At 42.2% G+C, this 13,126-nt stretch overlaps 1 protein-coding gene and 1 long non-coding RNA gene across 7 annotated transcripts; one reads left to right on the forward strand and one right to left on the reverse strand.

Moving 5' to 3' along the window:
- Nucleotides 1-615: 615 nt before the first annotated feature.
- Nucleotides 616-9,950, reverse strand: LOC121338166. Of its 6 annotated transcripts, none has more exons than XR_005952988.1 (5): nucleotides 9,666-9,950; nucleotides 8,420-8,475; nucleotides 8,127-8,193; nucleotides 7,495-7,626; nucleotides 616-6,988 (listed from the first exon to the last, which is right to left on the reverse strand). It is a non-coding gene; the product is annotated as an uncharacterized LOC121338166 (long non-coding RNA). The 6 variants fall into 6 exon arrangements; XR_005952991.1 differs by having other exon boundaries at nucleotides 8,127-8,244; XR_005952989.1 differs by lacking the exon at nucleotides 9,666-9,950 and adding an exon at nucleotides 8,602-9,656.
- Nucleotides 9,951-10,246: 296 nt separating this feature from the next.
- Nucleotides 10,247-12,890, forward strand: OTUD1 (OTU deubiquitinase 1). The gene has a single exon (XM_041408858.1). The coding sequence runs from the start codon at nucleotides 10,394-10,396 to the stop codon at nucleotides 11,684-11,686; it is 1,293 nt and encodes a 430-aa protein (XP_041264792.1). The 5' UTR covers nucleotides 10,247-10,393; the 3' UTR covers nucleotides 11,687-12,890.
- Nucleotides 12,891-13,126: the final 236 nt, after the last annotated feature.

Consider the following 13,126-nt stretch of genomic DNA (forward strand, 5'->3'; position numbering starts at 1 on the left):
CCGCGGCCTCCGCCGCCCCGCTGGGCTGGGCGGCCGCCGAGCACGGCCCGCCGGGCTGGGGCGGCCCGCAGAGCGTCCCCGAGCGGGGAACATGTGTCCGGCCCAAGCGCCTCATCTCCCGAGAGGCAGAACGCCTTCTCCTGCTTGCTCCCAGACGCCTGTTGCTCCGAAATGCCCTCACTCCCTTCTAGGTGTTCTTCCCATTTGATACGTTTTAATCTCATTCCGTAGCCTCTTCCCCACCTTAAGCCAGCCTCCTGGCTGTTGGGCATCTGTCCAAGTGGACACTTCCTAGTTGAGGTAAAAGTTTAGTTGTGAATAGGAGTGGTTAGATGCTCACTGGAGAGCGGCTGACGGGAGCTGGCAGGTCAGGAAACACGTTCCCACAGGATGGCATGTTCCAGACAGCATCGCACATAACCGGCACCAGGGCAGCGCCTCCCGCTACACACCGACCGTCCTGAACCTCTCACCTCTGCTCACCAACAGGCTGGGGGAGACAAGAACATATGGAAGAAATACAGAGTAGTGGCTCAGGATTTCTTCCTCTGAAGGAAGAAGGAAAATCTAGGCAGCCTATGGCTGCAGGTTAGAGGAAGGCGGTTTGAACATAAGTCATTATGAATGGCCAGCTTTATTTCATTGCAATAAATAAACCTCGACTTTCACATTCTAGTTTTTGTGTAGTTAGGAGACAATAGTATGATGGCCCAGAGCTAGGCATAATTTTCTCATGATTCTCCCTTGATAGAAGTCAGTCAGAAAGTATGGACTAGCTGAAAAAAAAGGTATTAATGTGAGTTTCAATGCACTGTTTGATCTATAGTGCTCTTTGACCTCAATAGCTATTAGCATATGCATTAAAAATTGTTTAAACTTTTTAAAACTCAGATTACACCTGGAGATATGTCAAATATTTAATATCAAATGTCAACATAGCACAACTCTATAAATATAGAAGCAAATAATTACTTATAGATAATGTAAGGAGTTTTAAACAGGCTGATTTCTTCTAATGGAGTTGAATTTTGCTAGTTCAATGCCTGTTCAATGTGACACATAATCTTTATGGCTCATAATTCACCATGATTAGATTAATAAAACCATTTCAACTCCTGTGAGTCCACAGAAGTGCCAGGGATTCACATGCCTTTTAGAAAAAAAAATGTGCCTTTATTTTCAAGAATGAAAATAATTTAACTAATTATACCTTTTCTGCAAGCTCTGGGCATTTCATCTACAGAAGAAAGATGGAAAGTGATACAAACTGCCAACATACAATGAAATGTTAGATTTTTTTCTGTTCTTTGAGCTCAAGCTGAAAAAGGGATAAACAAGTGATCTCTATTATAATAGCAAAAGAGAAATTTAAGAAGTTACATATAGTGCAAGAGATAAATCATGGGTACATTGACAGATGTTACTTACATGAATATAAAAGGGAGATTTCATCATTAAGTCAGATGAACTGAGTAATGGTTTAAATTGTTACTTGTAACTCAACTGTTCTCAGGTTTTCTTGTGTTAGAAAAATAAAGGTAATTGAGTGACTGGCAGAGTTTATTACTTGGCTTCAAAAGACCATTTGTAAAGCCTGTCTTTTGGGTCACATTTCAAAACTAATAATATAGGAAAGAGTGCATTTTGGTTTGGGAAAAAATCTAATTAGCTATTTGAAACAGATCACAAATGTATTGGGAAAAAACTGCCAAAGATTACATCAAAGTTTTCATGACATATAGGAGTCAGATCACAGATTAGGCAAACTTATTTATTTATCCCATATATTGCTTTGATACATATGAAAGGAGCAAGTTTTATCCATTAGAAGTTCTGATCAGAAGATTCACATGTATTTGTGAACTGAAAAACTCAACACTTTGTTTATGACATATTATGACTAACACTTTTAGTTCTTTTCTTATTTTTGATTGCTGTTGATCCCAACTATTCTAACTAATGTTTTTATGTTAAGTAACTCGATGCTGCACACCCTAATTACCAACTGCACTCATAATAATCTTGTTTATTTAGAAACGTCTTTGCTCTCTAGCCTGGGCAAGGACAGCTATTGATTCTCTTAGATAATAATCAAAAGCTGTTTGTTTATAATCTTCATTCTCCAAATTCCCTGAAATGAATTTTATGATAATTTTAACCCAGTTAGAAGCTGCTGAAAATGGATTTGAAATGGTACTGATGCCAAATCCAAAAGAATAGTATTTATAGCCTAATAAAATACTGCTTTTAACCTTGCAAAATGAGTTTACTTGTAATCTGTAGGAGTGTATCCCTTAATGACAGAGTGGCAAAACTAACTTTTGTTCCCCAAAAAAGGAAAGAAGCCCAGAAGTTTCTCTCAACGATTAGGTGAAAAGCCACCTCATAGGACCTCAGGGATTTAACCAAACACTAGAGAACATATAACTGGATAGAAGCCAAAAAGTCCTGCCTGACCCATCAGGTAGAAAAGAAGAGAACAAAAGAGCTAAAGTGCTTTTGTGAGGTGTTTTTACCAGAAGCAGACCTTTGCACCTGGCTCGAGTTTTTCTGTTTGTTATTTTGCCTTTTATTAAACCTTTTTTGTTTCTAACACCGTAGCAGAAGTCATCCTGCTTATTTTATCCCCCCAAAAGTCATAGCCGAGCTATCCTTAGGTGTATTAAGTTTCTTTTTGAGGGCTTATGAGACCTGGCCCAAGAAAAACAAACTTAATAGTAATCTTTAAAAATTATATCCTATTTGCTTCTGGTTTGTGTCTCATCTCTCCAGAAGTGCTACTGGTTCACTGGCTGGGGATTGTGCTTTCTGTGCAGGGAACACTGTGGCACCACAAAAAACCCCTGTAAAAAAAGCAAACCAGGAAAGAGACATAAATAGAACAAAAAAGTGGAATAAGATTAGATTGCACATTAAGATCAAAGTCTTTACCAAGCTACAGTCCTCTGTTATAATGAAACTATAATGGTCCTCACATTCATAGGCCACTCTGGTTTCACCATGCTGCTGCAAGTATTTTGTTACCAGCATCCTTTCATAAAACTATTTGCAGTTATGTCATATCTGAAAGCCAAGGCTGTGAGTCAGGACTAAACTTCTTCGTTGCCAGTTTGTATCCATTTCTTTTTGGCCCACACTACTTTTCACCAAAGGAGCTCTTCTTGCTCCCTAGTATTTAATCTGTGATTTATTTTTAGGGATCCCTTCTCAACCTTAGGTAATGCAACCTGTTAGGTAATGCAAGCCAAGAGCAGTTGTCTCCTCTTGTTAGAGAGCCACCAGTGCCCTGATCATTCTAATTCCCCCTTGCTCTCCTTCCACTCAACATCCTTAAGCAACAGTGAACAGAGATGTGTACAGTATTCCAGATTAAGTTTCACAAGTCCTTTCTTAAATATTTATTTTGTATATGTACTCACCTGCTGTGTTCTAGGATCCTATTTGTCCTTTTGAAAGTCACATCACATCAGAAACACCAGTGATTCTGCCTCTGAATAGCATTTGTGGGTCTTCTGTCCTGCTGGTTTCCCACAGCTGAGATTATGCTAATATGGAAATGCTGACCTGCCACCGGGTGGATGCCCTTTCATTTTGCACTGTTGAATTTCAGATAGTCACATAAGCAATTCTGTCTCTAGTCTTCAGATGTTTCCCATATGGCATTTAAAAAAATCTTTAAATGCTGCTCAGCTCTCAGTCTTTAAGTCAGTAGCACAGCTAGTGCTGGTGTAATTACTGCAAATATTAAAGTCAGTCTCAAGATGGATCTTTGAAGTACTCCACTAGTAAGTTTCTTTCAGTGTAACAGTTTCTTTAAATCATTTTTAGTAGTCTCTCCCCATCATCATCTTTTGTTTCTTGTTTTAATCCCTTTCTTAATTGGATTGGTAATGACTCATACCATGCAGTATCAGAAACTTTATTTAGATACTGCAAGATTAGATATACTAAATTTCCTGTAGTGACTTTATATCAAATTCAGGTAGTCATACACAAAACCCTCTATGTCCACATCTGATATAGTAAACTGACTGTATTTGGGAATCTATTTCTGAATTACTAATTGATTAATGCTTAATTTTCATAAAATTGTGCTTACCTATTAATCACAACTTGAAGAATGTATATTTTCACGTATGGATAATGTCCCTTTAATCACTAGTGCTTCTTTACAACAATGTTAATGCTTTCATTACACCAGAATAAATACTGAAACACTTAAATTGATAAAACCCTGTTTTAAAATTTCTGTAGATATTCACTGGAAGCCTCAGGAACACTAATTTATATTTCAGGCTAAACAAAGGTTCCATTCTGATTGGAGTTACCAGTATAAACCTACTAACTGGAGAGTATCTGTCCTTGATTGCTTCCAGTGAAAAATATTTCAGATTCAGGCTCATTGTTATAAATGTTTTTTAAAAATTGTCTCTTGTTATATTAGAACTTTTAAAATTCAGATCAGAAAAAATAATTCCATATTGTACACTTAGGTATGGTAAAGCATGTTAAAGAAAGGTTTGGTTATTTACGCAGACTAGGACATCATTCAGGATGAACTGATGTCATCCCTCCTCTCTAATGGCTCTACCTGTGTTATTTTTTCATGTTAAGGCAGTGGAGTTAAATAGCTGTGATCCAACCTTCCCGTAACAGTTAGCTCTGTGCTACATAAATGGAAACAGAGCAGGTTTTTAATTGTGATGAGGTAAGCTCTCTCCCTCCATTTCATCAGGGAGCTGACATGACTTGCTGAGCTGGTTATGTAGCATATAACCACAGCCCTTTCCCACAGGAAGGACTTGGCAGGGGAGCAACAAAGCTGGTAAATGTAATTACCTGCTGTTCCGTGACTCTCAAAGCATGAATGATGAAATGTTTTCTGTGACACTCGCTTCTAGCTGCAAAATGATGATCCCTCCTTTTGCTGCTTATTGATGGCAGAAAGGCAGGGAAAGGTGTGCACTGCGAGGTTGTGGAGGATAGAGGGGATGACGCTTGCCATGGTGTCAGTCTGTTTCCAAACAGTGAGGCCACTCATGGTAGTGCTGGCTGCTTGCTGCCTCACAGGAGCATTTTTTCACTTCAAGAATAGGCAGTATTGCACCTTCTTTTCTACCACAGTTATTTTATGCTTCCAGTTTTTATCAAGATTAAGCTATTAATAATATTTCCTGCAATTGTGAGTGGTGAGTTCCTGCTTCTGGTATTTCTGTATTGCCCATTTCCCCTACCTCCTTCACAGTCTGTCCTTGTCAGAACTGTGTTCTGCTCTCAGTCTTAGCCAAAGTATCTACTTTCCTTGACCCTAAATTGCCATTAACCAACATGAAAGGGAGAGAAGGTGACTGATGTCCTGTAACTGACAAAAAATTAGACATTGTGAACACTTTTATATCTCATCAGGTTTATAAAAATAGAGAAGATAGCTTTTCTAAACATCATACACATTATAAAATTTGTCTATGTAACATTATTACCACATTATCAACATTTCTTTTCAGAGGAAACAGCATTGTTGATTCCCACCCCCAACTTTTTTTTCCCTGGTATCATCTTAAGGCCCTGTGCACAATGATCACTGCAACTGCCATCTACACTCTGAGCAGAAATGTGAGGCTTGATCTGCGTCATCGCTCACATTTAGAGACTCACTTATCAACTGGGATACCAACTGAGCCCTTGAGACATGAGCAAATGTCTATATTTATCACCAACAGCCCTTTTTCCACAAACTCTTGCCACATGATGTCATTGCACTGGTTGCATCTCAAATGCCTGCTGCACCCATTCAGTGAATAAAATTTTAATATATGCAGAAGCTGAACAACAAATTGTGAGGCAAAGCTCTCTGAGACATAGCCCTTGTTTTATGCAACATTTTCACACCTCAGTGTAAGTGTGGATACAGTTTTCCTCCTTTCTATGTTAGCATTTAGGATGAAATACACTAGGTACTTTAGTTATTACTAACACTTAGGCCATCACAAATCAGGTGGCATCAGGAGTAGAAAAAAGACACTGGGAATGGGAAAGAGAAGAATTGGTTCTTTTGGCAATTCTGTTGCCTTGTGACAGCTTTATAGATTCACTGACCATACCCCAAATAATTTGCCTGTAACTGGTAATTTTATGAAAGAAATGACATGATATGATATGATATGATGATATGATAATCTGCAGGCAACAGAGGATGAAATTGATGTTTTGTCAGTATGTTCCTTCTAGTTGAAGTGTATATGCATTTCTTCCCTGTATTGGACGTTTCTTGATATATTTTTCTATTTTCTAATAACTTACAAATTTTTTCCTTGGTATACCACTTCAGATTATTAGTATAAATTCAACATTTCATCTTCAACTTACATACAAAAAGTTATTTTGTATGTAATTCTGTAGGTAATTTGTATGTAGTTACATTCATTAAATATTTCAGTGAGAAGTATCTTTATCTGAAGGGCTGTTATGTCAGCATAAACAAAAAGAAACAAAAAAGAAGCAATGGAAATGCTTATTTAGTGCATTTCACTACATCATTTTAGCCAACTTCTTTTTTCACTAGCAAATGTTCCTGGTGATGTAATTAATTTGTTTCTTCTATGTCAATCATGTATCTACTACACATGAAAGTTAAAATTAGTTCTACTCTCATGCATTTCATTTTACGTCAGTGAATACCACTGTTGTTCCACAGCTGTTTTTGTGATTGTGGTTTGCCTTCTAAACAATCTAAACTATCCCTGGAATGTGCAGGGTAACCAGTGATAACAGTAATGTCAAGAGAAACTTTAACCATGGGAGATGTTTATGCTTTATTACTGCAGAGCTTGTTTTGAGATCTATTCTGTAAGAGCAAAGGACTGGACATTACCCTGTAATGAGTGAATCAGAAGCTCAGGAAGATTACTCTGTGGAAAACAGTGAAGGGCATATCCATAGTGTGCTCTCCTCACTTTCCAAACACCTCTAGTGTTTGTGAGGCCACGACCTGTAGGGAAAAGTGGACAGAAGTTGGAAATACAGGAGTATTCTGGAAGTAATCCATACATGGGTTGTGTTTTAGCTGGGTCATAATAAAGCAAAATTTAGTTTTTCTTGGAATTAACAGCAGTTCTATATGTATCTGAAAGAAATTTTAAAGACCAATATTCTAGTAGTAAAAGGCACTAAAGGCAGAACCATGCGTCCCTGGCTTTTATAGAGACTATTGCATTAAAGGCATTCAAATATTTCTTTGAAATTTCTATTTCACCAGAATTGTACTCATAGCACTTGATCATTCCAGATTGTGCACCTGGTGGTGGTGGATAGCCCTCCATGGAAGTGTTCAAGGCCAGGATGGAGTTTTGAACAACCTGGTCTAGCAGAAGGTGACCAGGAGCTAGATGATCTTTGAAATTCCTTCCAATCCAGGCCATTCTATGATTACTCCATGGTGTAGACCATGGTTTAGGATGTTATTGTTAAAACCTGTCAGATATCTAAGAAAATTACCTTTGGGAAGTGCTGATTCCTGGTAACTCCTATATGAGATGCTTCTGTGGCAGAGGCTCAGTGGGATTTTTGTCATTGGTCATCCAGAGAGACTGGATTCCCCTCAGGCCAAGTACGTGTGACTAACTCTGGCTGCTCAGTGATGAAAAATGTTGGTTGCATTACACTGTCAGTACTTAATAACACAGGTAAAACACAGCAAGGTGAGCTTCTCGTTCCATTTACTTCACACAGGACATAATAAAGATGTCAAAAGTAATATACTATTAACATCAAGACAGTGGTTACAATGTTTGTTTTGTCTCTCAGTTACCTAGCAACAGATCTTGATTGTATTTTAACATTATTAGTAAGCTTATTATGTGCATTTTAACTGAAAATTTAGGAAAGACATTATATATCTGCTTAAAAGCAAATGTGAAAAAAGAACAATCTATCTGCTACCATAATAAAAACCTAATGGCATATCTAGCATGTGTTTCAGGATATTCCTTGTATTTCTGTTCAGACAAACAAGTTTTCTTATCCTGAATATGCTGCATTAGAGCATCAGAATACTAGTACAAGGGTAATTTGGGCATACATAAATCTATTTCTCTCCTCAAATGAAGCACCAAAACTTCGAGTCATACCTCATTGTAACCAACAGTCAGAATTAAACAGCTGCCCATCCATTAATGTACCACCGTTCCAAATAACCTACGGATTTGGAGAGGCAGAAGAGTCATTAGCAGGAGTTTCTATAATATCCTAGAAGAAAGAAATTTGCAGTACTGAGCATTCAAAATGCAGCACTTGGCTCCTGCCAGAAGTGCTCTTATTCTGCTGCATCCATTTACTGTTCTCTAAGAGAAAGAAAGAGCTGCCTTTCCGTCCCCTCTGTTACCAGACTATTGAAGACTTGAAACCACTATCCTGTACTCACCTCTGACATTTACTAGAAGACAGAACATTCACTAAACCAAACTACAGATAGCTTTTCTGAAAAAAAAAAAAAAAAAAAGTAGCAAAAGAACTGGTGAGCATTAACATTAAGTAATATACATTATACAATTTTATAAATGACCAAACACACAATGAAGAGCAACTGGCATATTTGAAACCCACTTGGAAGGGGCAATTTCCATTAGTTTTACATTAATTCTCCTATCAGTATATATATATAAACATATACATGTTAACTTGGAAATAGACACTGTCAAGTCTTGACTAAGAAATAAACTAGACGGGAATCTTTCCTTTGCTGCAAGCCTCCATTTCAAGGAGGAAAGATTTCAATTTACTGCTATTTGGTCAATATATATTCCTCTCTAAGTAATGATTAGTCCAGAAATAAAGACTCACTGACTGGGCTCACAAACTATATTTAAAACAAAGTTCTGAACATTCTGAAATACAAGAGTCACTCTGTAATTTCAGAGCAGTTGTAATATCTTATCCCACTCTAACAGGCTGCCAGAAATGCTCCTGGATAAGGCCTATCACCATTTGTTCTAAAGATATCAACTTTTTGGCTGGCTCTGTCAGGTAACTGAGGGCATTTGGGCTTTGATTCATATCTGATATACTTCTTACATTTCAGCTTCGAAGGCAAAAAATTTGGATATGTATTTAATCTGTAAAATTTTACTAAAAGGTTCCCAATACTGCATGCAATAAACTGCTGTGTTTTATCCAGAATAAAAAAAGATGTATGTGAAAACTTTCCCTGTAAATATCCACATTACTTTGTATGAAGCATTTGAGCATTTTTTCTCCAACATGTAATTTAGCAGAGTGAGTCATAATATGTTTTCCATGTAAAGAGAATGAAATTCCATATTGTGTTACTGGTATCCCTGGAATTAACTGCAGAGACTGAAGATAGGAAGTATATCCCTAAACATTGATACAAAACACAACCAAGGCTCCAAAGAAAATTATTTTGGACATTGCAGTATATTGCAACTAATCCTCTTATTCTGTCTTTTTAATTAATGTAAATGGAATGAGGAAAAGAAACTTTTCAGAATATCCAAATAAAGGGTTTTCTGTTTGTTTGTTTTTCTGTTTGTTTTTAAAGTTCTACAATCTGCTTGGATTAGTAACACTTTCCTGAAGATACTTGAGGCTGTGGGATGACATTCAGACCTGTTTTTAAAGTATCACTTAGAACTTACATATGTCAGTACCTTTTCTCCCGTTTTGTTAGGAATGACTGTCTGTGTTAGCATTTGGTCATAGTGCAAACTGGTTTCTGGTGCATGCCCGTCAGCACACAAGCAAAACGGAGAGTGTACAGATCTCCTCATCGTCCCCGGACAAAGGCTTTACAACTTCATTTATACCGCAGCTAAGGCTGGAGGACATGGCTTAATTTTGAAGTGCTATCGGCATTAATACACCAATTATCAATGATCTTGACGAGACCTGCATTTCAGACCGCGTGCCTTCTGTTAATACGTGCTGGTTTATATCACACACCTTTGTATGCATGCAGTGCTTTTCCCAGAGTGGCACTTCAGGTGGACAAACAGCACTGGCGTCTGGCACTGTCCAAACCCGAGGGGACATAATGGATATTATCCCGGCCCGAGCTGCCGAGCAGGAGCCGCGACACCGAGCGCACGTAGGCCGGGCAGGGGCGGCGCTCGCTGACGTGCGGGCAGCCCCGCCCCCCTCCCGCGCTCCCGCAGCTTCCAGAAGGGCCGGAGCCCGCGGGGGGGCCGGCCCGGTGGCGCAGTCGGAATTGCTGCGGCCGCGGGGCCCGGCCGGGGCGGGGCGGGCGGTGATGCCCTTGTTTATTTTTACCCGGGCGGTTCATCCTCCTCGGCAGCCCCAGCGCGGCCCCCGCTGCCGCTCCCCGCCCCAGCTCCGACGGCGGCGCCGCCTATAAAGCGCCGCCCGCGGGGAGCCGAGGATGCAGCTCTACAGCTCTGTGATCACCCACTACCCGGCGGCCGCCACCGCAGCAGCCGCCGCGGCCTCGCCGAGCTCCGCCGCCGTCTTCAAGGTCTCGTTGTCGCCGGGACCCTCCGCCGCGGAGGCACCGAGCGCCGCCGACGCCGCGGGCCCGAACGCGGCCGCTGAGAGCTCCGGCAAGGACAGCTTCGTTCCCGCGGGGGGCAGCAGCAGCGCCGCCGCCATGCCCGCCTTCTCGTCCTGCCTGGAGGTGATGCCGAGCGGCCCCGCGGCGGGGCCGGCCGGGCGGCCGGCGGGCGGCCCGCAGTTCAGCTCCTGCGCGCAGGTCACCGTCAGCCGGCGGCGGCCGCTGGAGCGGATCGTGCCCATCCGCATCGTGCAGCGCGCCGAGGCCGCCGGAGAGCTGGTGCCGGGCTCGCCGCGCAGCCGCGCCTGGCTGGAGGGCATCCTGGAGAGCGTGCGGCAGGCCGGGGGCGACGGCGAGGCCGCCGCCGAGGAGCCCAGCAACCGCAGCCTGCGGCTCAGCGAGCACTGCCAGGCGCTGCAGGCGGCGGCCGCCGGAGCCCAGCCCGGGCTGGTCCCCGGCTGCGGCCCCGCAGAGCGGAGCGCGGGCCCCGCGCAGCCCGGCGGCCCCGCGCACGGCGAGGAGGAGGAGGCGGCGGGGCCCGACGTGCGGCGGGGGCCCGGCGGCAGAGCGGAGCGCAGCGAGAAGCTGGCGCTGTACCTGGCCGAGGTGGAGAAGCAGGACAAGTACCTGCGGCAGAAGGGCCGGTTCCGCTTCCACATCATCCCCGACGGGAACTGCCTGTACCGCGCCGTCTGCAAGGCGGTGTACGGGGACCAGCGGCTGCACGGCGAGCTCCGCGAGCAGACCGTGCACTACATCGCCGACCACCTGGACCACTTCAACCCCATCATCGAGGGCGACGTGGGAGAGTTCCTCATCGGCGCCGCCCAGGACGGGGCCTGGGCCGGCTACCCGGAGCTGCTGGCAATGGGGCAGATGCTGAACGTGAACATCCACCTCACCACGGGCGGCCGGCCCGAGAGCCCCACCGTTTCCACCATGGTTCACTACCTGGGGCCCGAGGACCCGACACGGCCCAGTATCTGGCTGAGCTGGCTTAGCAATGGGCACTACGATGCTGTGCTGGACCGCGTGTGCCCCAACCCAGAGTACGAGGCGTGGTGCAGACAGACTCAGGTACAGCGCAGGCGGGATGAGGAGCTGGCCAAGTCCATGGCAGTGTCCTTGTCCAAGATGTACATTGAGCAGAATGCCTGCTCATGAGAGCGCCTGGGCCGGGAGCTTTGCTGCAGGGACTGACAGAGAGGTGTGCTGGCTGTGATGGTGATGCCTTAATCCTTAATGAAGCAGCAGCACCCCAGACGGAGAAAGACTGTAGGTTGCGGGGGATAAATACAGACGTAGTTGTAATATTCTGTTGTAAAAACTTAGCCTCGGGTTATTTGCAAGCAGATTTCTCTGTGTATGTTTGTGTCTCCCCTCCGCACTGTCTATTTTCTATAAGAATGTATTTTTTGCACACTATTTTTAAACTGTTACCTCCATCTTCTACATCTTACATTAGTATCTGGCTTTCAGCTGTACAGCCAAAAACGTTTGTAAACAGTTTTTGTAAATAAGGCTTATGATGTAACAGCTATTTTTTGCTGTGTTTTTTACCCATAAACCTTATATTTTTACCAAATGAAGTTGATGTCAAACTGACCCCCCTAGTTGATGAAAATATTGTGGGTATTTTCTTGCAAAATTAAAATAATGGCTTTTGTAAAAGTGTGGCAAAGTGAGAACAGACTGCTTTTAGGAACAGTGGCTTTTTCTGCCTGGAGCACAGAACAGGTCCTTTGAGCCAGTTGGAATGCAGCTACACGTGAACAGTGCAGGGAGCAATTGACTCTTCTGTTTTTAATTACTGTTTTGAGTAAACTGGCCTCTTGTTGCCTGGTTGGCTCACTCTCCGCTCCATTTACATTATTTATCTATAATAACAGAACATTTACTTGCAATAGAATGTTGTGACTAGATAATAGTCTCCTGCTTTGGCAGTAATTGCCTTGGCTGCACCTCAGTGTTTGTGTTCTTGTTTCTGGGGTTATGGTGTCTTTCGTATAAGCCCTGCTTCTTTTTTGGCACTGGTGTTTCACCAACAAATCATTATCTGATCACAACATTTTATTCACGTGACTTTATTTTCTAATCAAGAAATCAGGAATGGTGTTCTACATTATGGTTTAAAAGAGAAAAAAATACTTAGGTTGAGGTTTGTATGGTTTGCTGGGTCAAACATTTAAATGTCTCCAATCTGGATTCTGTCTCTTCTACTTTCTGATTAACTTGTTAGATATATTTATTAAGTAATGCAGTTTGTACTTTTTTATTTTGTAATATATTGTGATTTTGGAATTTATACTGTATTTGTATAATAGGAATATTCACAGCTAAAATGGAATGAATAAAAAATATAATTTTACTTGTGCTCTTCTTTGGTACCTTGTGCATTCCTGGTGTGGGGAAGAATTGTGGGTGGGTTCACAGGACCTTTTATTTAGCTTTTCTGCCTTAGTCTCCCCTGTTAAGAGGTGGGAAGAAGGGGCATGGTGCTTCATAGATGTGAACCACGGATAATTCTGGTGTCTGTCAATATATGAAAGAAAGAAATGCAAGCATTTAAAGACAATTGAATATCTGTAATTATATTCTTACTGC

The sequence above is a fragment of the Onychostruthus taczanowskii genome, unplaced genomic scaffold, assembly GCF_017590055.1.
Source record: "Onychostruthus taczanowskii isolate IOZ18803 unplaced genomic scaffold, ASM1759005v1 scaffold3, whole genome shotgun sequence".
Classification (NCBI taxonomy): domain Eukaryota; kingdom Metazoa; phylum Chordata; class Aves; order Passeriformes; family Passeridae; genus Onychostruthus; species Onychostruthus taczanowskii.

Bases quoted from the DNA above. Each gene is read 5' to 3' on its own strand.
- OTUD1 (XM_041408858.1), top strand. From the start codon at position 10,394: ATGCAGCTCTACAGCTCTGTGATCACCCACTACCCGGCGGCCGCCACC.